The sequence below is a fragment of the Bos javanicus genome, chromosome 16, assembly GCF_032452875.1.
Source record: "Bos javanicus breed banteng chromosome 16, ARS-OSU_banteng_1.0, whole genome shotgun sequence".
In the NCBI taxonomy this organism is placed as follows: domain Eukaryota; kingdom Metazoa; phylum Chordata; class Mammalia; order Artiodactyla; family Bovidae; genus Bos; species Bos javanicus.
In genome coordinates this window covers 19,560,683-19,582,297 of record NC_083883.1, presented here as the reverse complement: position 1 = coordinate 19,582,297, position 21,615 = coordinate 19,560,683, and the positions used below count along the sequence as shown (strand labels likewise).

The 21,615-nt window shown below is 39.8% G+C and overlaps 2 protein-coding genes across 5 annotated transcripts in view; one reads left to right on the top strand and one right to left on the bottom strand.

Moving 5' to 3' along the window:
* The window catches only part of LOC133227578 (usherin-like), a 77,705-nt gene extending 65,723 nt beyond the window's left edge, over window positions 1-11,982 (top strand). Inside the window, exons 9-10 of the mRNA XM_061382189.1 lie at window positions 6,457-6,678; window positions 8,092-11,982. Coding sequence (XP_061238173.1) covers window positions 6,457-6,678; window positions 8,092-8,181 — 312 coding nt within the window. The 3' untranslated portion in view covers window positions 8,182-11,982. The remainder of the gene's footprint in view (window positions 1-6,456; window positions 6,679-8,091) is intronic.
* A 1,979-nt stretch (window positions 11,983-13,961) lies between these two features.
* KCTD3 (potassium channel tetramerization domain containing 3) overlaps window positions 13,962-21,615 on the bottom strand; it is a 68,395-nt gene continuing 60,741 nt past the window's right edge. For 2 of the 4 annotated variants that reach the window (XM_061382191.1, XM_061382193.1), the window contains 4 exons: window positions 19,512-19,608; window positions 16,450-16,634; window positions 16,232-16,364; window positions 13,962-15,582 (listed from right to left, as the gene is read on the bottom strand). In XM_061382191.1, coding sequence (XP_061238175.1) covers window positions 15,021-15,582; window positions 16,232-16,364; window positions 16,450-16,634; window positions 19,512-19,608 — 977 coding nt within the window. In that variant the 3' untranslated portion in view covers window positions 13,962-15,020. Of the gene's footprint in view, window positions 15,583-16,231; window positions 16,371-16,449; window positions 16,635-19,511; window positions 19,609-21,615 lie in introns of all 4 variants that reach the window. The other 2 variants (XM_061382190.1, XM_061382192.1) reach the window with 1 other exon arrangement.

Genomic DNA, 21,615 nt, shown 5'->3' with positions numbered 1-21,615 from the left:
CAGCAGCAGCAGTACATATTGTCAACATTCACTGGATCATAGAGAAAGCGAGGGAATTCCAGAAAGACATCTACCTCTGTTTCATCAGCTACACTAAAGCCTTTGACTGTGTGGATCATAACAAACTGTGGAAAGCTCTTAAAGAGATGGGAATACCAGGCCATCTTACCTGTCTCCTGAGAAACCTATATGCAAGTCAAGAAGCAACTGTTAGAACCCTATATGTAACAACTGGTTGGTTCAGGATTGAGAAAGAAGTATGACAGGGCTATCTATTGTCACCCTGTTTAACTTATACACTGAGCACATCATGAGAAATGCCGGGCTGGATAAGTTACAAGCTGGAATCAAGACAGGTGGGAGAAACATTAACAATCTCAGATGATACCACTCTAATGGCAGAAAGCAAAGAGGAACTAAAGAATCTGTTGATGAGGGTGAAGGAGGGGAGTGAAAAAGCTGACTTAAAAATAAGTATTAAAAAAAACTAAGATCATGACATCCAATCCCATTCATTCGTGGCAAATAGAAGGGAAAAAGGTGGAAGCAGTGACAGATTTCCTCTTATTAGGCTCTAAAATCACTGAAGATGGTGACTACAGCCATGAAATCAGATGATTGCTTCTTGGCAAGAAAGTTATGACAAACCTAGACAGTGTGTTGAAAAACAGAGACATCACTGTGCAACAAAGGTCTGTATAGTCAAGACTATGGTCTTCTCAATGGTCACATACAGTTGTGAGAGCTGGACTGTAAAGCGGGCAGAGCACCAAAGAATTGATGCCTTTGAACTAGAGAAGACTGGAGAAGATTCCTGTGAGTCCCTTGGAGATCAAACCAGTCAATTTTAAAGGAAGTCAACCCTGAATATTCATTGGAAGGACTGATGCTGAAGCTGATATTTTGGTCACTTAATGTGAACAGCTAACTCATTGGAAAAGTCCCTGATGTTGGGAAACATTGAGGACAGAAGAGGGTGTCAGTGAGATGGCTGGATGGCATCACCCATGCAATGGAAATGAACCTGGGCAAACTTTAGGAGATGGTGAGGGACAGGGATGCCTAGTGTGCTACAGTCCATGGGGTCACAAAGAGTCAGCTATGACTGGATGACTGAAAATCAACAGTACATACATTAATGCTGTTTCAGATTCTTTTCCATAATAGATTATTACAGAGTATTACATTGAGTTCCTTGTGCTATATATTAGGTCCTTGTTGATTATCTGTTTTATACACAGTAGTGTATATATGTTAATCATAACCTTCTAATTTATTCCTACCCGTAACTTTCCCCTTTGTAACTGTGTTTGTTTTATTTTCAAAGTCTGTGAGTCTGTTTCTGTTTTTTAAGATCATTTGTATCATGTTTAGATTTCACATATAACTGGTATCATATGACATTTCCCTTTGTCTGTTGGGCTTAGTTCCCTTAGTATGATTTCTAGGTCTATCCATGTTCCTTTAAATGGGATTGTTTCCTTCTTTAATGGCTGAGTAATAGTCCATTATGTGTATATACCACATCTGTTGATGGACATTCAGATTGCTTCCATGTCCTGGCTGTTGTCAGTAGTGCTGCAATGAACACTGGTCTGCGTTTACTTTTTCCTGGTATGATTTTCTCTGAATATATGCCCAGGTGTGTATGGTAGTTTTAGTTTCTTTAGGAACCTCCATCCTATTCTCCATAGTGGCTGTACCAATTTGCATTCCCACCAACAGGGGTAGGAGGGTTCCCCTTTCTCCATAACCTCTCAAGCAATTATTGTTCAGACTTTTTTGATGATGGCCATTCTGACAGCTGCGAGGTGACACTTCATTGTAGTTTTTATTTGCATTTGTCTAATAATAAGTGATATTGAGCATCTCTTCACCTGTTTTTGTTTTTTTTTTTTTTGTCACCTGGATGTCTCCTGTAGAGACATGTCTGTTTGGATATTCTGCCCGTATTTTGATTGTGCTTTTATTTTTTTATTGAGCTGTATGAGCTGTTCATACCCTTTGGAGATTAATCCCTTTCTGGTCACATGGTTTGCAAATATTTTTTTCCCATTCTGTGGTTTGTCTTTTTGATTTCAGTGTTTTCCTTTGCTGTGCAAAACTTTTTAAGTTTAATTACATCTCACTTGTTTGTTTTTATTTACCATACTCTAGGAGGTAAATGTGAAAATATCCTGCTGCATATATGAAAAGATTCTTGCTTATCTCAAAGAATGTTCTGCCCATACTTCCCACCAAGAGTTTTATAGTGTCTGGACTTCCATTTAGGTCTTTAATCCATTTTGAGTTATTTTCATGTATGGTCTTAGGAATTGTCCTAATTTCATTCTTTTACTTGTAGCTGCCCATTTTTCCCCAGGACCACTTATTGAAGAAACCATATTTTCTCATTGGTATATTCTTGCCTCTCTTCATAGGTAGATGATAGGTGCATGGGTTTATTTATAGGCTCTATCCTGTACCATCGATCCATATTTCTGTTTTTGTGCCAAAACTGTACAGTTTTGATTACTGTAGTTTTGTAGTAAAGTCAGGGGCCCTGATTCCTCCAGCAGGTCTTTCTTTCTCAAGATGCTTTGGCTATTCAGGATCTTTTATAAATTCTAAAAATTTTTGTTCTAGTTCTTTGAAAAATGCCATTGGTACTTTGATGGGGATTGCATTACATCTGTAGACCGCTTTGGGTTGTGTAGTCATTTTCACAATATTGATTCATCTAAGCCAAGGATATGCTGTATCTCTCCGTTTGTGTCATCTTTCTTTCATCAGTATCTTATAGTTTTCTGAGTACAGGTCCATTGCTTCCTTGGGTTTATTCTTGGGTATTTTATTCTTTTTGATGCAGTTGTAAATGGGATTGTTTCTTAAATTTCTCTCTCCAATCTTTCATTGTTAGTGTATAGGAATGCAAGAGATTTCTATGTATTAATTTTGTATCCTGCAACTTTATCAAATTCATTGATAGGTTCTAAAAGTTTCCTGGTGGAACCTTTTGAATTTTCTATGTATAGTATGATGTCATTTGCAAACAGTAACAGTTTTGCCTCTTTCCCAATTTGGATTCTCTTCATTTTTCTTCTGATTGCTCTGTCTAGGACTTTCAAAGGGAGAAGGCAATGGCACCCCACTCCAGTACTCTTGCCTGGAAAATCCCATGGATGGAGGAGCCTGGTGGGCTGCAGTCCATGGGGTCGCTAAGAGTCAGACACGACTGAGTGACTTCACTTTCACTTTACACTTTCATGCATTGGAGAAGGAAATGGCAACCCACTCCAGTGTTCTTGCCTGGAGAATCCCAGGGACGGGGGAGCCTGGTGGCTGCAGTCCATGGGGTTGCACAGAGTGGGACACGACTGAAGTGACTTAGCAGCAGCAGCAGCAGGACTTTCAAAAATATAGTCAATTATAGTGGTGAGATTGGACATCCTTGTCTTTTCCTGATCTTGGAGGAAATACTTTCAGTTTTTCACCATTGAGCATGATGTTTGTTGTGGATTTGTCATTTATAGCCCTGTTATGTTGAGATTGGTTCCCTCTGTGCCCACTTTCTAGAGTTTTGTAAATCATAAATGGTTAACTTTTATCAAATGATTTTTATATATCTATTAACATGATCATGTGGTGTTTGTCTTTTCTGATGTGGTGTATCATCTTGATTGATTTACATATGTTGAATCATCCTTGTGACCCTAGTATGAATCGAAGTTGTTCATGGTGTTTGATCTTTCTTATGTATTGTTGGATTCTGTTTGCTAATATTTTGCTGAGAATTTTTGCATCTATATTCACCAATGATATTGGCCTGTAATTTTCTTTTTTGGTGGTGTCTTTGTCTGGTTTTGGTATCAAGGTGATGGTGGCTTAATTGAATGTCTCTGGGAGTGTTCCCTTCTCTTCAGTCTTTTGGAAGAGTTAGAGAAGGATCAGTGTTTAAAATTTTTCTTTGTATGTTTGGTAGAATTTGCCTGTGAAGCCATTTGTAAGGAGTATCTTTTATTACCTACTCTTTTTGTTTTCATCACTCTAAGAGGTGGGTCAGAAAAGATCTTCCTGTGCTTTATGTCAGCAAGTGTTTTTCCTATGTTTTCCTTTATGGTGTCTGGTCTTACATTTAGGTCTTTAATCCATTTGAGTTTATTTTAGGGTATGGTCTTAGGAGAGTGTTCTAATTTCATCCTTTTACTTGAAGCTGTCCAGTTTTCCCAGCACCATTTATTGAAGAAACTCTTTTCTGTACTGTATATTCTTGCCTCCTTTGCCATAGACTAGGTGACCACAGGTGCCTGGGTGTTATTTCTGAACTTTCTATGCTGTTCCATTGATCTATATTTGTTTCTGTTTAGTGCCATACTCCTGATTACTGTAGTTCTGTAGTATAGTCTGAAGTCAGGGAGTCTGATTCCTCCAGCTTCATTTTTCTTTCTCAAGATTGCTTTGGCTATTCAGCATCTTTTGCATTTCCTTACAACCTGTAAACATTTTTGTTCTAATCCCGCCTTCACACATTTAGTGGGCCTCTTCTTTGCTCTGTGTTGTCGCTACATGTCAGGGGCAGGGCCTGCTCCTGAGTTGTTGGAGTAGAAGCCCTCGGTTCCATTGCTGAGCTGCAGTGAGAGGTAGCCAGAACTGGAGAGCTCCTGCTGGGAGAGGTGCTTTGGCTGGGGTATTCCCTCCCCAGAGCTGTCTACTGTGGGGTGCATCCTGTGGTGTCACCTGCACAGGCTCACAGAATGAACTGTTGGCAATACCCCTGGCACGGCCTCCGCTGGGAATGCAGCATTTGGCCCTGGTGTCCCTCAGGCGCTGTGGTTACAAGGCCACCAGCACAGATCCTTAGGTGCCCACTCACTGAAGTCGGGACCACAGTGGTCATGTACCTGGAGCCATCATGGGAGCTGTGGAAGCCCCCCAGCCCCACCTCTGCATGTACATGCCACAAAGCTCATAGCTGCTGAGACCAGACTGGTGCCAGACATGGAAACACCTACTGTCCTGCTCCCAGAGCCCTTAGAGGCAGCTTGATGAAAGAGGCTATTATGGCAGGCCACGCCCACCCCTTCACACACCCTTTAGCAACAGTACTTTGCTGCTGGGGTGGGCCCAGGCTTTTTCTGCAATCACACTTTAGCCCTTTCTGGCTGTCTTTGTGTAGCCAACCTGTGCTCTCCCTGGGCCCGTTCTGAACCCCAAGTTTCAGCACCCAGCCCCTGCACGTACAGGCCGGTGTGCATCTTGGGCCATGTACTGCAGCAAGATAACACCAGTCCTCTTTGCCAGTCTGTCTTCTGCCTGCTTCCACCATAGCCAGAGCACCAGTCAGTACATTCATCTTCTGAGTCTCTGAAGCTTGCTTTCTGTCCAGACTGACCTCCTGGCCAGTGAAGGGGCTTCCCAGGGCACAGAACAGTTTCCTCTTCCACGGCTCCTTCCCCGGGGCCAGGTCCCATCCAGATTCCTTTTTCCCTTGGTTATATGGAGTTCTTTCTTGCACTTCTGGGTGTCTGATACCTACTGCCATCATTCAGTAAGGTATCACGTGAGAATCCATCCATGTGTAGATGTATTTCTGATGCATTTGTGGGAGGAGGTGAGACCCAAAGTCCTTTTTATTCCCCCATCTTGATTCTTCCCTCCATAGCATTTGTTTTTAAATGTTCCACAGACTGATCCTCCACTTTGGTTTTCAGTTTGACTCTGTGGCTGATGTATCTGATGTGTCGAGCAATGTCACCCTAAAGAGTTACACTGTGCACTTGGAGGTACCTCTGTGTGCTGCATAATGCATGATCTCTGCATGGTGTGTCAACTGCATGATGATAAGCCACACAGTTTGGTTAAATCAGCTCAATCAGAAACCTGATGTTTAGAGTGGCTACATTTCTTAATGGCACATTCTAGAACCTAATCCTAGAGTACTTTTCTTTCTGATGTGTTTTGCGTCCTCTTTATTTTGGAAGCTTTGCAACAAGGGGAACAAGGTGGGATGAGAAAAGAAGGTAAGAGTCAAGTTCTGTACATAAATCCAGGAATTTTAAAGTGAAATACAACTGCTCACTTAGTAAGTGATTATGAGAGAATACTGCTCTTTTCTCTGGGAAAGGAAAGTTGTCGAGGAGGTTCTGTGCTGATGGCCATGAGGAGCTTACCTTGCTACCCCTCACCCTCACTCTACTGCTTTGCTATGCAGCAGCCCTGTCCACAGGGAAACACAGCCAGTGCCCCAGCCAGTACATGAGCTCTTGGAGGCCCCAAGGACACTGGCTGTCTAATAAGACCATTAGCTTATTATCTCACTTTACCAGGAAGTTGTGAGCTACAGTATTCCTGATGTACACAATTGTGTAGGATATGGGGACAGTGTTCCCTTCGTTGACAATGTGACACATGATTTTTTCTCTTGCTTAAAGCCCATTTTCTTTAGACCTTACTCACCAAGAGCAACTTTCTCTTCAGGGCTTAGCTGATACCAAAATCCCCCGGTCTGGGACACCTGTGAGCATTAGGAGCAACCGAAGCCTGTCTGTTCTGCGCATCCCAAGTCAGAGTCACGGCAGTCAGACCTATTCCCAAGGCTCTCTCCACCGGAGTGTCAGCCAACTCATGGACATTCAAGACAAGAAGGTCTTGATAGACGACTCACTGTGGGAAACCATCATGGGCCATGACAGCGGACTGGTGAGTCGTTTCCTAATCTGGAGCCTTTGTTAAACACAAGTATGTAACAGGTGGCATGGTTTCCTGTACCCCGCAGAACAATCATCTCCCAAACACTCAGTTCATCCCTCTGACCACTTACCCAATTATTTTGTAACGACACGTTTACCTGCCTGAGTAGTGGGGGAGAAACTGTCTTATTCTTTTGGCACACAATAGAGGCTCAAAAAATACATTCATGTGTAAGTGAAGAGATGAACTGGTTCTACTTCATTAACTTGGACAGGACATGACTGAAAACACTGGAACATGCCTAATTGAGACATGAAGTACAAGCTCCTATTTTACTAAAAGAAAAAAAAAAGATACGTATTTTCCTTCTCGTTTATGGTTAGAGGAGAAAGAGAGTCTCTCAATAGGATCTATAGTTTCTTTTCAAAAAACTCAGAAAATCATGATAAATATAAGAGCATTGGTATGTATAAACCTCACTTTTCATAACTCCAGCCCAGGGGATACAAAAAGTTAACCTCATCATTATCTAATACTTTTTTGAGTCCCTAGCTCTGGTTCTACATTTGACTCTCACTCACTCTCTGCCCCCCTAATTCTCACTTTTGCTTCACTGAAATGTTGATGATTTTCATAAAGACTTCCTTAACTAATGGCAAGAAATAAACTTTCATGGCTCCAGATTTCAGTCACACATACACACAAAATAAAATTGATAGTCCTTCTGGTTTGTTAGGATGATGATATATAATAAGGACTTTAAAATCATGAGCCTGTTTGAAGTTATGATGACTACTGAATTCTGTGACTCCATTTCAGATGTGACGTTTCTATGTCAGGAATAATTATATTAGGTTGAAACAAAGAATTTGTTAATTGATCATATTTGACATACAAAATGGCAATTTCATATAGTTCAATATATTACATTGAAGGCTAGATGCATGTGTGCTCTTACCCAAGGACACACATCTAATCGTAATTTTTTTTTGGAACTGGGGATCTTAAAAGCACTGATTACAGCACCTCCATTCTTCACTATTGTACTGTGCTGACATTTTTGCTTACTTTTGACCATACTAGTAATAGGCAGTATGCAAAGCAATTCAGTGAAAGCTTTTTAAGATATCCGTATGTGGCAAATTATCTGTTCATTATAACATTATAATCCGTATTCATAGCCCTATTCAATTAAAAAAAAAAACACTAAGAAGATCGGACATAATGAAGCACAACAGCTTGCATTCTGGCTCTTCTGCTTAAATTCTGAACTGAATCATATGAAACCTCCCCACTTTCGGATGAGAAAACTGAGGCTTACACTGTGCCATGTCTTAACCTTTTAATGCTCAAAAGATATACATTTTGTGTAACACTGTTGCCAGCAAATATCCTAACCAGTGAGGACTGGTGTCTTTTCAGTATGTGGATGAAGAGGACCTGATGAACGCCATCAAGGGTTTCAGCTCTGTGACTAAGGAACACACCACATTCACCGACACCCACCTGTGAAGGATGGAAACCTGTAAGACATAAGCTGGATGCAGGCCCCACCCCTCATCACCACTGGGTTATCAGATATCATAAATGCTGAAAAGCTATTGCTTGTCATGTTGTAATCCTTTAAAGATGAGTGTTTTTGAAATTATTTCTCCCTAATCGAGGTCTAAGTTGTTTTTCTGGCAGTCTAAAATGAGGGGTTTCTGAAATTTTATGTCCAAGTGAAAATGCTTATTTTGCTCTCCTTATTTTGAGGACACTAAGCACGTAACTGTCACTTGGCTATGTTTGGCAGTGACACGGCTATTTAAATGAATATTCAGTGGCAATTTCAGGTTGGCCCACAGTTGCTACAGGTAAGTTACTAATTTAAAAGCTAAGGGGTTCTTCTGAGAGGATGTCATTGCTGCTGCTTTAAGCAGCAGAACACTGCTTCTGCTCTCAGCTCCTTGTTTATGGAAGTTGAAATAAACCAGTGAGGAACCATTCTAGTAACAGCTGCAAAATCAAATCCCAATGTCAGATCAAGCCGAAACACTCAAAGAGAAACAAACTGCATTGAGGCTATACATTTGACTGTGTAGGTTTCTATTTGATTATGATGTTTAGGGATAAGTATTTACCAAACCACATATACTTATAAATGTCTGTTCTTACATGTGTGAATCTTCTAAAAATCTGAGGAACAAGCAGCTAACTTATATATTTCAAAGAGAAAAATGAACTGTTTTGATATTTTACATAATTTTGACACTCTAGTCATTACTTTTTATAGAATTGTCAATTCACTGAATACCCAGGAATACCTTCACCTTGGCACATTCTATATGGAAACTACTGCTTTATTTGCATTTTTAACTAGCCTACGTGGAATTAAAGAAGAAAATTTATGTTCCTTCCAGCTTTGAAAATGTTTAAAATAACACATAAATATACATGTTTAACATATCTGTCCTATATTCCTTCATTTCAGAGAACTACTAGAATCATTAAAAGGAGAAATTGGTACTTTAACTGTTAAAGTGACTAATGACCAATTTCCATGAGTCAAAAAGTTTTTGTTATATACTCTATTTGGATTAGAAAGTTATTGGTAAGTCCTACCTCAAGAAACACTTTCCTCCCCAAGTAAACATAAAATGAAAAGTATTTAAGTTTATTCTTCACAGAAAACACTGTAAGAAAACCTCTTCTTCATTCTTAGAGGTCTTAATGATTCTGGGAAATTACTTTTGAGTCTGTATATCTCAAACACAATTGTTGGACATATTTTGTGAATTACATTCAGAGATAAGTAGATTACCCCAAAGCTGAGCTGTCAAAACTTGGAGCACAAGGAATAACTTTGCCTATTCTGCCTGAAAATGAGGAATCACACTAACTGTCCAGCAGTCAAAGAAAGACCATGGACTTTGAGGGCACTGAGACTTTATCCCAATTTGCGAAAGAGCAGCTCCTCAGAATGACCAACTCCTGGACAAGCCTTGCCAACAGTAAGTGTCAAAAGCACAGACCAGTGTTAAGCCCAAGTTCTGCCCCCTCGTTAGAACTGCTACAAACGAATCCATGAATTCATTAGCTGACTCGTTCACGTTTTGATCCCCTGGCTCACAGGGGACAGAAGCCTGCATGGCTTCCACCCACACCAACCCCGCAACAACTCTGAACATGACTTGTATCGATTTCAGAGAAGCACACGATGTTGTCTTCCTGCTTTAGGTGGTACCCGGTGCCAAGCCTCTACTCAACAGTCAGACTCACCCCTAGATATTCTGATTCAACTGGTCTGGGGTGGCACTGAGGTGTCAGTACTTCTAAAAGCCTCCAGGTGTTCCTCATGTGGAGACCCGGTTTTGTGAAGAACCTGAAAGAATACATGCTGTGCACTGGGACTCCGGTCCTCGCCCACTTCTCCTTTGCCGAGGCGACAGCAGACAGCTCTCTGTACACCTCCTGGCTCTGGTCCCATCACATGCTCAGCTTCAGTTTCAAGACCTGCTGTATGGTGTCTAACAGTAACTGATGAGAGCGCACAGCTATGCTTGCGTAAGCTCAACTAAGAACTGCACTTATCGATGATCTGTTGTCATTGCTGCCTGAATGTGAGATCTGTATTGGTACCTTATGCTGACCTAAAAATCATCTTGGCATCAATATAATTCAACCTGAACAACCTGTAAATAAAACATAGTCCAGGTGGAATAATTCAGTGAGTAGGAACTTAATTATGTCACACGTGAATAGTAGTTTATTTCCAATGCACAGATATCATGTAATTAATCGAAAGGTGGTTTGCTTAATAAATATTTAACTGTGAACCAAGTTTGATTTAATATATTTATGAAAAAATACTCTTAACAGCTCTGGGTTGTATTTACAGTTTACACATAATGATAAAGGTGAGCCCATTTAAGAAAACAGGATATTCTGAATAATCGATGTACATTAGAATCAATGTAACACATTTTGTAAGACGTGAGTCCCAACCGGCAGAGATACATATTTAGCAGATAACCTCAGGTGGCTCTGATATGTAAGCCTGGATGAGAAAGCCAGAAAAAGACCACAGGCTGCAGAGACAGATGTGGGTTCATGAGGTGGCTCAGTAGCTAAGGAGCTTTGTGGTGAAGCTATTGATCCTCAGAGGGCCTTGGTAATCTCATCTTGAAAGAGGATAACAATACTTATCCAGTTGACATGAAAATACTTATTTCATAATTACTGGGAAAACTTGACATCATGAGAATTATAATTCTGTTGTTTTTCATCTGTCACACAAAGTATATACATAGATTCATTTTTTTCCTCCACGTTTGTGTGTTTTGCAGTTTTTTTCTTATAGCTGATTTCTAATCTCATAGCACCGAGGCTGGGAAAGATACTTGATTACGATTTCAGTTTTCTTCAATTTACCGAGGCTTGATTTGTGATCCAAGATGTGATCTATCGTGGACAATGTTTTGTGTGCACTTGAGAAGAAAGTGTATTCTCCTGCTTTTGGATGGAATGTCCTATAAATATCAATTAAGCCTATCTAAGCTATTGTGTCATTTAAGGCCTGTTTCCTTACTAATTTTCTGTCTGGATGGACGATCTGCCCATTTAGGTAAGTAGGATGTTCAAGTCCCCCCAGTGTTATTGTGTTCCTGTCCATTTCTCCTTTTATGTCTGTTAATATTTGCTCTGTATTTTGAAGTTTGCCTTTACCAGTGAGCTTTCCCAAGGGTAATTTTGTTTCTAGTGTTTTGGGCTTTTCCACTTCCTTTGGCTTTTGCTGTAAAGCTAGTTTGACGGTACTGAATTCTTAGCTTTTGCTTGTGTATAAAGCTTTCTATCTCTCTGTCAAATCTGAACAAGAGCCTTGCTAGGTAGAGTATTCTTGGTTGTAGGATTCTCTTTCATCACTTTAAATATATCATGCCTTCTGGATTGCAGAGTTTCTGCTGAAGAATCAGCTGACGGTCTTAGGGGACTCCCATGTATGTTATTTGTTGCTCTTCCCCTTGTTGCTTTTAATATTTTCTTTTTGTCTTTTTTTTTGGTCAGTCTGACTACTGTGTGTCTCAGCATGTTCCTCCTTGGGCTTATCCTGTATGGGACTGTCTGTGCTGGGTGACTATTTCCTTTCCCATGTTTCAGCTGTTACCACTTCAAATATTTTCTCAGGCCCTTTCTCTCCCTCTTTTCCTTCTGTGACCCACCTATAATGCAAACATTGGTGCATTTAACGTTATCCCAGGGGTTTCTTCCATTCTTTGTCTCACTTATTCTGCTATTGATTCCTTCTAGTGTATGTTTCAATTATTGTTCATCTGTTTGCACTTTAGCTCTTCATTAAAATTTTTGTCTTTATTCTTTCACCAGGTTCTTGGATCCTCTTTAGGGTGATTACTCTGCACTCTTTCACAGACAGGCTGGCTATCTCCACTTCACTTAGCTATTCTGTGGGGGTTTTATCTTGTTCCTTTGGGACGTATTCCTCTGCTCATTGTTGACATTTGTTTGTATTTTTGTGTGTGTAGGAGCTTAGTTACGCTTCTCCATCTTAGAGAAGGGGCCCTTTGTAGGGGATATCCTTTGTGTCCCAGCAGAGGATCAGGAACCAGTTGGTCCTAGCGTAGACTCTGATCTGTGTTATAAACTCAGTTCTGCAGAACCGTACTATCCTTGCTTCTGGCGTCTGCTCCCTGATGGGTGAGGCTCTGTGTAGGTTTTCTGGGTGGGAGGGGCTCATGCCTCCTTACTGGTGTGTGCAGCAAGGTCTTGGGCCTTTGGTGGGCCAAGCTCTGTCAAAGGATGTGTCTAGGGGCGGCTGAGAGTCAGGAAGTCTAGGCAGCTTGTCTGCTGATGGACAGGGCCATTTCCTACCCCTCTGGTTGTCTGGCCTGAGGCGTCCAGCATTGGAGCTTACAGGCTGTTGGGTCTCAGTGCTAAGGACTCAAAATGTCTGACTCCACGCAGCATTCACATAGGTCCCCACTGTATCAGCCACCAGCTTTTATGATGGCAGACAGCCACAGCCGCCCCCACCTCCCAAGGAGACCCTCCAAGACCAGGAAGTAGGTCTGGCCCAGGTTTGGGTGGAGTCTCAGCTTTCGCCCTGAGCACGTGTGTGTGTCCTCCGAGGGTGGAGGCGGTTCCCCCCATCCTGGGGGGCTCCTGCAGTTAAGCCCTGCTGGCCTGCAAACCCCAATGCTCTGGAGGCTCCTCCTCCAGAGACTGACCCCTGCGCTGGGGAGCCTGGCATGGGGCTCAGCTTCCACTCCTGTGGGAGAAGTTCTGTGATTTAATTATTCTCCAGTCTGAGGGTTGTCCAGCTGGGTGGTATGGGATCTGATTACACCATGAGTGCACCTGTCCTTTCACCTCTTGATTGCATCTTCATGTCTCTGGATGTAATTTTTTTTTTTTTTTGGTGTGCTCAAAGAGAGGAGACTGAGTTCTACTCTAGCACCTCGGCTGAAAAATCTGTTCATGGTTCTGGAGGCTGTGAGCCTGGCATCAAGGTGCCATGGAGATTGGTTTCTGGTGAGAGCTCTCTTGTAGACGGCCATCTTCTCTCACGTCCTCACATGGCCTTTTTTCTGACATCTTATTCCTCCTCACACAATGGACAGTGCTCCTGTTCTCCTAAGAAGTGAGAGAGGTTCACATGGTGCAGGTGGTTCTGGAGGTTTTCCCCCTTTTGGACTAAAAAAGGAAACTATCCCTGCTATGCCTAAGATTTTTCATTATAATCTGCTGAAGTTTACAAAGTTACGTGCCAGAATAGACTCAAATTTCTGCTACACCATCAAGGTGCAAGCTCTTTTTACAGGGAAGAAAAACAACCTGACTGTAGTGCAAATATTGACAGAATAACTAGAGTGAGCTGCCGCTGCAGGTGTTCTTTTGTTTTTCAGAATTACACTAAAATCCCATAAAGAGCCCTTTTACTCTTGGAAAAGACTGGGTAAGTATTTAATTTTTAGTTTTCTTACTTGCCCACCCAACTTTTTACATGAGTATAATAATGAGAAAAAGGGTTTAAGAGATAAATACAATCCTTGGTAATACTGAAATTATGCTTTGTGTACCCTTTTCCCTGACAATACAAGTTAGTTTTCATACATATAAGATCCTCCCTCTTTCCTTTATTATGGGAGGAAGCAAAGCATGAACAAAACCTAAGTACACTTTAAACAGGATTACTATTCCTTAAATAACTGAAAACACCTAGTCTTAATCATTTTTATTTGCCTTACTTGACAAATAATTACAAGAAAGTGTCTATGAAACCACTGGCAATATAATAAACTTTAAAGAATTTATTTTGACTTGACCTACTTATATTTCTCAGAATGGGAATATATACATTATTCATCAATAAATGCTTAATGCTTTAAATTTACAATTACCTTACTTGCAGAAATTTGGAAATCAATTAAATCAAAGTACAAAAGATTTTTTTGTTCTTATATTTAAAATAAAATTTCTATAGCAGCCAAAACCTTTAACCAAAAATTCAGAAGTGCAGTCTCTTAAGTTTAACAAAATGGCCACATTCTAATTTAATTATCTTCATTATTAACACAAGAAAAAAATATGGTGGCTCCTCAAACAAGGCAAATTAGTAATTGGTAGTTTTCTTTTCTGGGCACTTGAAACTGTCTTTATTTCATCTGTTCAAACAGTTGCTCCAACTTTAAAGAAAGTTTAAATGGATTTTTGACATTTAATATTGGTAATGCTTGCCAAGACTTAAGTACTCCAACAATGAGAATCAGAAAATGACCACAATTAAAATTATCCTAAAGGACTCAGTACTACACAGAGCAATCTGGTATTCAATAGTGTTTTTGAATTACATATTTTTCCACAAACGTAGCACCTCATTAAATACCTGGTAAACCACTCTGCAGTCACAGTAAGGGTTGGGAGATTAAGTTCCAAAGAGCATTATGGAATTTGTTAAACAGAACATTGCAAGACAAAGCTCAGGCAAAATCAGCATAAGGAATGCAGTCTGTTGATTCTCACACTCTAAGGGGATGGTCATCTATAATGGGCACCATCTTATTGAGACATGGTATTAATACTATGCTTCCAAAATCCAGAGTAGATAAACATGGAAATGGACTCCTTCTTTACAAATGATCTATTAAATGTGCCTGTAAAACTAAAAAAAATTTCCAAAAGATCAGATGAGATATGGTTATTTTATCTCCTTAACCCAGGTAACTCTGTCAAAAAGATGATACTAAATGAAGTCCAATCTTAATATGTAAAGTTTTGGTGTAAAAGCTAATTGAAATCCAGTAGAGTTTAACTCTCTTCTGAATAATGAAACTACTACTCACTTTGCTGAGTTGTCACAAGCTGTACTCTTGACCTGAAGAATCACTTTTCTTGTGCCGAGGAGAGGGCGCAGTCTTTGTAGGAGACGGGGATGCAGTACCAGGTGAGTCAGTTCCTCCATCAGACGTACTTGGTGAAGATGCCAAGTGAGGGACTTTCTTTCTTCCAAGGAATCCTCCTCCTTCAAACCCTCCTTTCTTCCGTGACTCCACTTTATTTTCATTTTCATCTTCTGATGACCTTTTCTTGGATTCCAGAAAACCTTCGGCTAGTCTATGAACTTCCACTACACTATCTGATTCTCTCAAGCTTTTAACTTCTGTTCCAGGAGACTTCCTCTCAGACACATTACATTCCCCCGCTGCCCTCTTAACTTCGGCTTGTATTGGACCCAAGTTACCATTTTCAGGGACAGCTCTTTCTATGTTTCTGTTCAAATTCACAGTCTGGAAGTCCCTATAACTGTGAAAGCTCTCAGTCCTCCTTGCTCTTGCTAACAAAGGACTTTCTCTGTAAGGCCTAATGGAGCCATAAGTAGCTGCTTCGTGGATGGTTTCATGGTGCTGGAGCTGAAGACTGAAATACAAAAGTCACATGTCGTCTTGGGAATTTTCAGGGGCACATCTAATAAACTACCAGTTTAAATATATATAAAGAATATTATACATAAAAATGTATCTTAGCATGCTATATAAAAATATATCTTAAGCACTCTATATACTATGTGTATAAAATTAACAATGCAAATAATACCATACATATATTCACAATGAAGCTAGATTCCTAAATAGCTGAAAAAAGCCAGGGGAAAAACACCTTTAAAATCAATGTGGAACTAATATAGTTTCAGTATGTGGCCCTTAGTTCACATTTTGGAATTTTTCAAAAATATGCTTAACTAAAAGCAAACATGTCATTGTATTAAAGTACATACTGTTTAAGACTAAAGGGGTAATTTTGGTTAATATGTCCCTGAGACAATAGGAACAAAAGTTCCACATAGCATCTAAGGGGACATGTGATTTTTCTAATTTCCTTTGAATGAATTCTTGATCACGTTAACAGACATCTAAATTGAACTTTATTTAAAAAAATTTTTAAAAATTGAATAGTGACAAAGTATGATTTTAAAATGTACTTTGAAAAATTTGGTTTTAAAAGGTTATGTGATTACAGTATTTTAGCCAATTTTCCAAAAAGCAATCGATTCAGTGCATGAACCTACCTAGAACTTGATTCGCGAAGACGGCTATGCTGAACCACAGAAGTTGCTGGACTGATATTAGGAGTGGCGCAGCGAGACGTGCTCAGGTCACACTGATCCAGTAATTTGAGTAGTTCTTCTTCAGTTGGACCACCTACGTCTTAGGAAAACATACACCACTGTTATCATTTGCATCCAAAGCCTACCCTGTGACGAACACTGTTCCTTAAGGAACATACCCTTATCCTCGCTTTTGTTGACCATATCCATGGCGGTGGTCAGGTCCCACATCTGAATGCTGCCGTTGGTGTGGCCTGTGAACAAGTACCGCCTTGGCCTGGAGCCCATCCTGCTGGAGCCCTCACATTCTCTTACTGTAAATGAGGATATTGTAGTACAGTCAACAGCTTGGATTTCGCAGATTCTGCAAAACATAGTGTGTAGCTGTTAACTATGGAGAACCAATCACATTTTGTAATTCAGACTTTTAAAATTGCCTTTTTTCGAAGTTATAGTCAAATATTCCACATATATAAAACAGATTTAAAGGGATCAAAGAAAGTCCATAAAATTCAAGGCTTGTTTCTTTGAACCTAGAGAAAAGGCTCTTATAAAACAATGTATTAAGTAACTGAAATAAGACAAATAAATCAATCTTAAAAGAAAATTTAAAAGAGCCTTGATGAGAATTAAGCAATTATTCAAAAGGAAGTTACTAAACTAAAAAGGCATAAAGAAAGCAAGCAGGCATGATACTAGAAAAAAAAAATCTTGAAATCATTTAACATTTCTGTGAAAATTTTAAAAATCTAAAACCAGAAATGTACAGCTATATGGAGATGTCTAAACAGTATCCTCCAATAAATTAATATTGTTATTAAAATGCTTTGAAGTTATTTTCATTGATTTTTTTTTCCATAAAAGATAAACAGTAATCCATATTTGACAAATGAGAAGACCAATAAATAATGTCAGTAAATGATGTGCCAAAGTCATAGAAAGGTTAACAAAATTGTACTTGATTGAAATATTTATCCCAGCCCACTTTAAAAAAAAGAAAAAAAGATTAAGAACAATTAATGCCAGGCAAATGCAAGGTCAAAAAATGAAGAGGAAATACAATTCATATTAATAAGAGAGACACAGGCAAAGAATATGAAGCTTAGTTGAGCTTCCCAGCAGGCAGGGAAACGGAGAGGGAGGGGAAGAGTTGATTCCTGCAGTGCCCACACAGAGTGATAGAGGCTATCCCAGTCTCATTCCCAACCTCAAGGGAAAAGCTTGTAACATTTTACAGCTGAGTGTGAAGTTTGTATAATTACTTTTGCAGATATTATTCATCAGGTTAAAGAATGTGGCTTTATTAAGTGCTAGGATTCTTTTTTTTTAATCAAATGGTTGCCAAACTATCGAATGTTTTTTTCTGTTTATTAAGATGATCATTTTTCAATATTACGTATGAACTGACAAAATATTTTTTAAAATCTTGATTCCTGTTTAGAACAACTATAGTCAGCTCTCCGTGATGTGGAACCCACACAGACAGAGGGCTGAGTGCACTGTATCATTTTATATATGGGACCTGAGTATGGTGGGATTTTGGTATCTGCCTGCAGGGGGTGGTTCTGGACACAGGGGCCCACTGTCAAGAGAATTAAGAAAACGGGGACAGTCACGTGCAGTCAGTGAACGCACACAGCACGTGCAGCAGGGACAGTCACGTGCAGGCAGTGAACGCACACAGCACGTGCAGCAGGGACAGTCACGTGCAGGCAGCGCACACCTTCACACCACGCACAAAAATAAACTCAAATGGCTTCAAGACTTAATGTAAATACACGATACCATAAAACTAGAAGAGAACGCAGGCCAAACCTACTGACAAATTGTACAAACATCTAATAAAATGTTTTTTGATGTCAGTTGCCCAAGACAATAGAAATAAAAACAAACAAACTGGATCTAATCAAACTCACAAGCCTTTGTACAGCAAAAGAAACCATAAACAAAATGGAAACAAAACCTACAAACTGAGAAAAAAATTTGCAAGTGATTTGACCCACAAGGGCTTAATTTCCAGAATATACAAACAGCTCATAAAACTAAAAAAACCAACCCAATCAAAAGCAGGAATACGTAAATAGACATTTCTCCAAAGACCTACAGATGGCCAACAGGCATGTGGAAGGATGCTCATTATTGCTGCTTATGAGAGAAATGCAAATCAAAACTACAATGAGGTACCAGCTCACACAGGTTAGAACTGCCATCATTAAAAATATCTACAAATCACAAAATGCTGGAGAGGATGTGCAGAAACGAGAACCTTCATGCACTGTTCGCAGGAATGTAAACTGGTAAAGCCAGTGTAGAGAACACTATGGAGGTTCCTTAAACTACAACAAGAGTTGCCATAGGATCCAGCAATCCCACTCCTGGGCATATATATCCAGACAAAACTATAATTCAAAAAGATACATGCATCCCTACATACACAACCACACTGTTTACAACAGTCAACACATGGAAATAACCTAAATACCCAGTGACAGACCGATGGATAGAGAAGATAATGTAGTTACACACAATGAACTATTACTCAGCCTTAAAAAGAATGAAATGATGTCTTTTGAGCAACAGGGATAGACCCGGAGATTATCACACTAAGAAGTCAGAGAAAAACAAATACCACATGACATCACTTATGTGTAGGAATCTAAAATATGACACGAATGAAACAGAAACAGACTCGCAGACAGACAACAGACTTGTGGCTGCAAGGCAGAGGATGGATGGATGGTAGGTTTGAGCTTAGAAGACGCCAACCGTGTTTATTAGTCGCTCAGTGGTGTCTGACTCTTTGGACCCCATGGACTGTAGTCCACCAGGCTCCTCTGTCCATGAGATTTTCTAGGCAAGAATAGTGGAGTGGGGTGCCATTAACTACAGGGGACTATATACAAAATCCTGTGACAAACCATAGTGGTAAAGAATATGAAAAAGCTGTGTGTGTGTATGTATAAAAAACAATCACTTTGCTATAGAATATAAATAGTGTAAAGCAATCATATTTCAAAAAAATAAAAATTTTAAAAAGTACAGAAAGCCTAAATGTGTGAAAATAAACATATGATTTGGCTCTTTTAATTTTTCCTGTAGGATAGAGTCCTTAGAGTTACCTCCTCCTCTAAAAGATGTTACAGGTTCTTCTCCCTGGTCACTTTTACCACTGTCAATTACTTCCCCTTTTGTAACACAAACGTTGACTTCTGAACATAGAATCTTTTCAGTAAAGTGTTACCTTTTCCCAGTAGATGACAGTCTTACAAACAGTTTATTAGTGATGGGAACAACTTTCTGGATAAACACCTGTTGATCATCTCGCTCTCCAAAAGGTCCTTTATCAGAAAACAGAAAACACTGATGTAAGTTTAAGTTGATGTTTTTTCCAATTTTTTAGATTTCTAATGCCTGGAACAAAAGCACTCAATAAATATGTCAATGCTATACCTTTCAGTTACACAATGTTACTTGTCAATTATATCTCAATGAAGTTGGAAAAAAAAACTTTGTTGTCAAAACTGTAAACTTTCAGTGTCTATCATCACAGTTGGAAGTGGGTTCACAGGGCAACTATTAAAACTGACAACACTGAGCAGTTCTCGCTCTAAAAATACTAAGACCGGTTGTACAATTCTCATAAGCAGCTTACATTTTTTAAAGATAACTATTTTGAAGTCTTTACTGTGGGTGCATATTCATTTAATAGTTTCATGCATAAACAATTCTCATGTACTCCTTACATTCCACCAGTTCTGCCTATACAGGTGATCTAGAAGGCACATTAACGAACAGGTCCTATAGAACTATTAAAAGTATGGTGGGTATAGCACATATACATTACAGATTGTTTCAAACGGATCTTTACAGAAAAGAATCTACTTCTGTGAAGATTCTGTGTGTGTATATATGGTATGTTATGGCGTATGGAGAAACTGATTTAACTTTATATACCTTTTGCTAAAATCAGAGCCTTTCAGTAGAGACATGCTATACTATTTCCTGACAAATGCCATCAAAACCACTCTCAGAATCTAAGAACATCAGCCCCTTTCCAGCTTCAAAGTTATTTTCAGGTTAATTATTAGCAACTATGGAAAAAAAGTATTTCAAGTTTCAAATGTATATACCCATCATAGCTTCTAATTTTAAAAAAAGTGGTATTTGGAGATGGTATCACTTCAGTTCAGTCACTCAGTCGTGTCCGACTCTTTGCGACCCCATGAATCACAGCACACCAGGCCTCCCTGTCCATCACCAACTCCCGGAGTTGACTCAGACTCACGTCCATTGAGTCAGTGATGCCATCCAGCCATCTCATCCTCTGTCGTCCCCTTCTCCTCCTGCCCCCCCAATCCCTCCCAGCATCAGAGTCTTTTCCAATGAGTCAACTCTTTGCATAAGGTGGCCAAAGTACTGGAGTTTCAGCTTCATTCCCTCCAAAGAAATCCCAGGGCTGATCTCCTTCAGAATGGACTGGTTGGATCTCCTTGCAATCCAAGAGACTCTCAAGAGTCTTCTCCAACACCACAGTTCAAAAGCATCAATTCTTTGGCGCTCAGCTTACTTCACAGTCCAACTCTCACATCCATACATGACCACAGGAAAAACCATAGCCTTGACTAGATGGACCTTTGTTGGCAAAGTAATATCTCTGCTTTTTAATATTCTGTCTAGGTTGGTCATAACTTTCCTTCCAAGGAGTAAGCATCTTTTAATTTCATGGCCACAGTCACCATCTGCAGTGATTTTGGAGCCCAAAAAGATAAAGTTTGACACTGTTTCCACTGTTTCCCCATCTATTTCCCAAGATGTGATGGGACCGGATGCCATGATCTTCGTTTTCTGAATGTTGAGCTTTAAGCCAACTTTTTCACTCTCCTCTTTCACTTTCATCAAGAGCCTTTTTAGTTCCTCTTCACTTTCTGCTATAAGGGTGGTGTCATCTGCATATTGGAGGTTATTGATATTTCTCCCGGCAATCTTGATTCCAGCTTGTGTTTCTTCCAATCCAGTGTTTCTCATGATGTACTCTGCATATAAGTTAAATAAGCAGGGTGACAATATACAGCCTTGACGTACTCCTTTTGCTATTTGGAACCAGTCTGTTGTTCCACGTCTAGTTCTAACTGTTGCTTCCTGACCTGCATACAAATTTCTCAAGAGGCAGATCAGGTGGTCTGGTATTCCCATCTCTTTCAGAATTTTCCACAGTTTATTGTGATCCACACAGTCAAAGGCTTTGGCATAGTCAATAAAGTAGAAATAGATGTTTTTCTGGAACTCTCTTGCTTTTTCGATGATCCAGCGGATATTGGCAATTTGATCTCTGGTTCCTCTGCCTT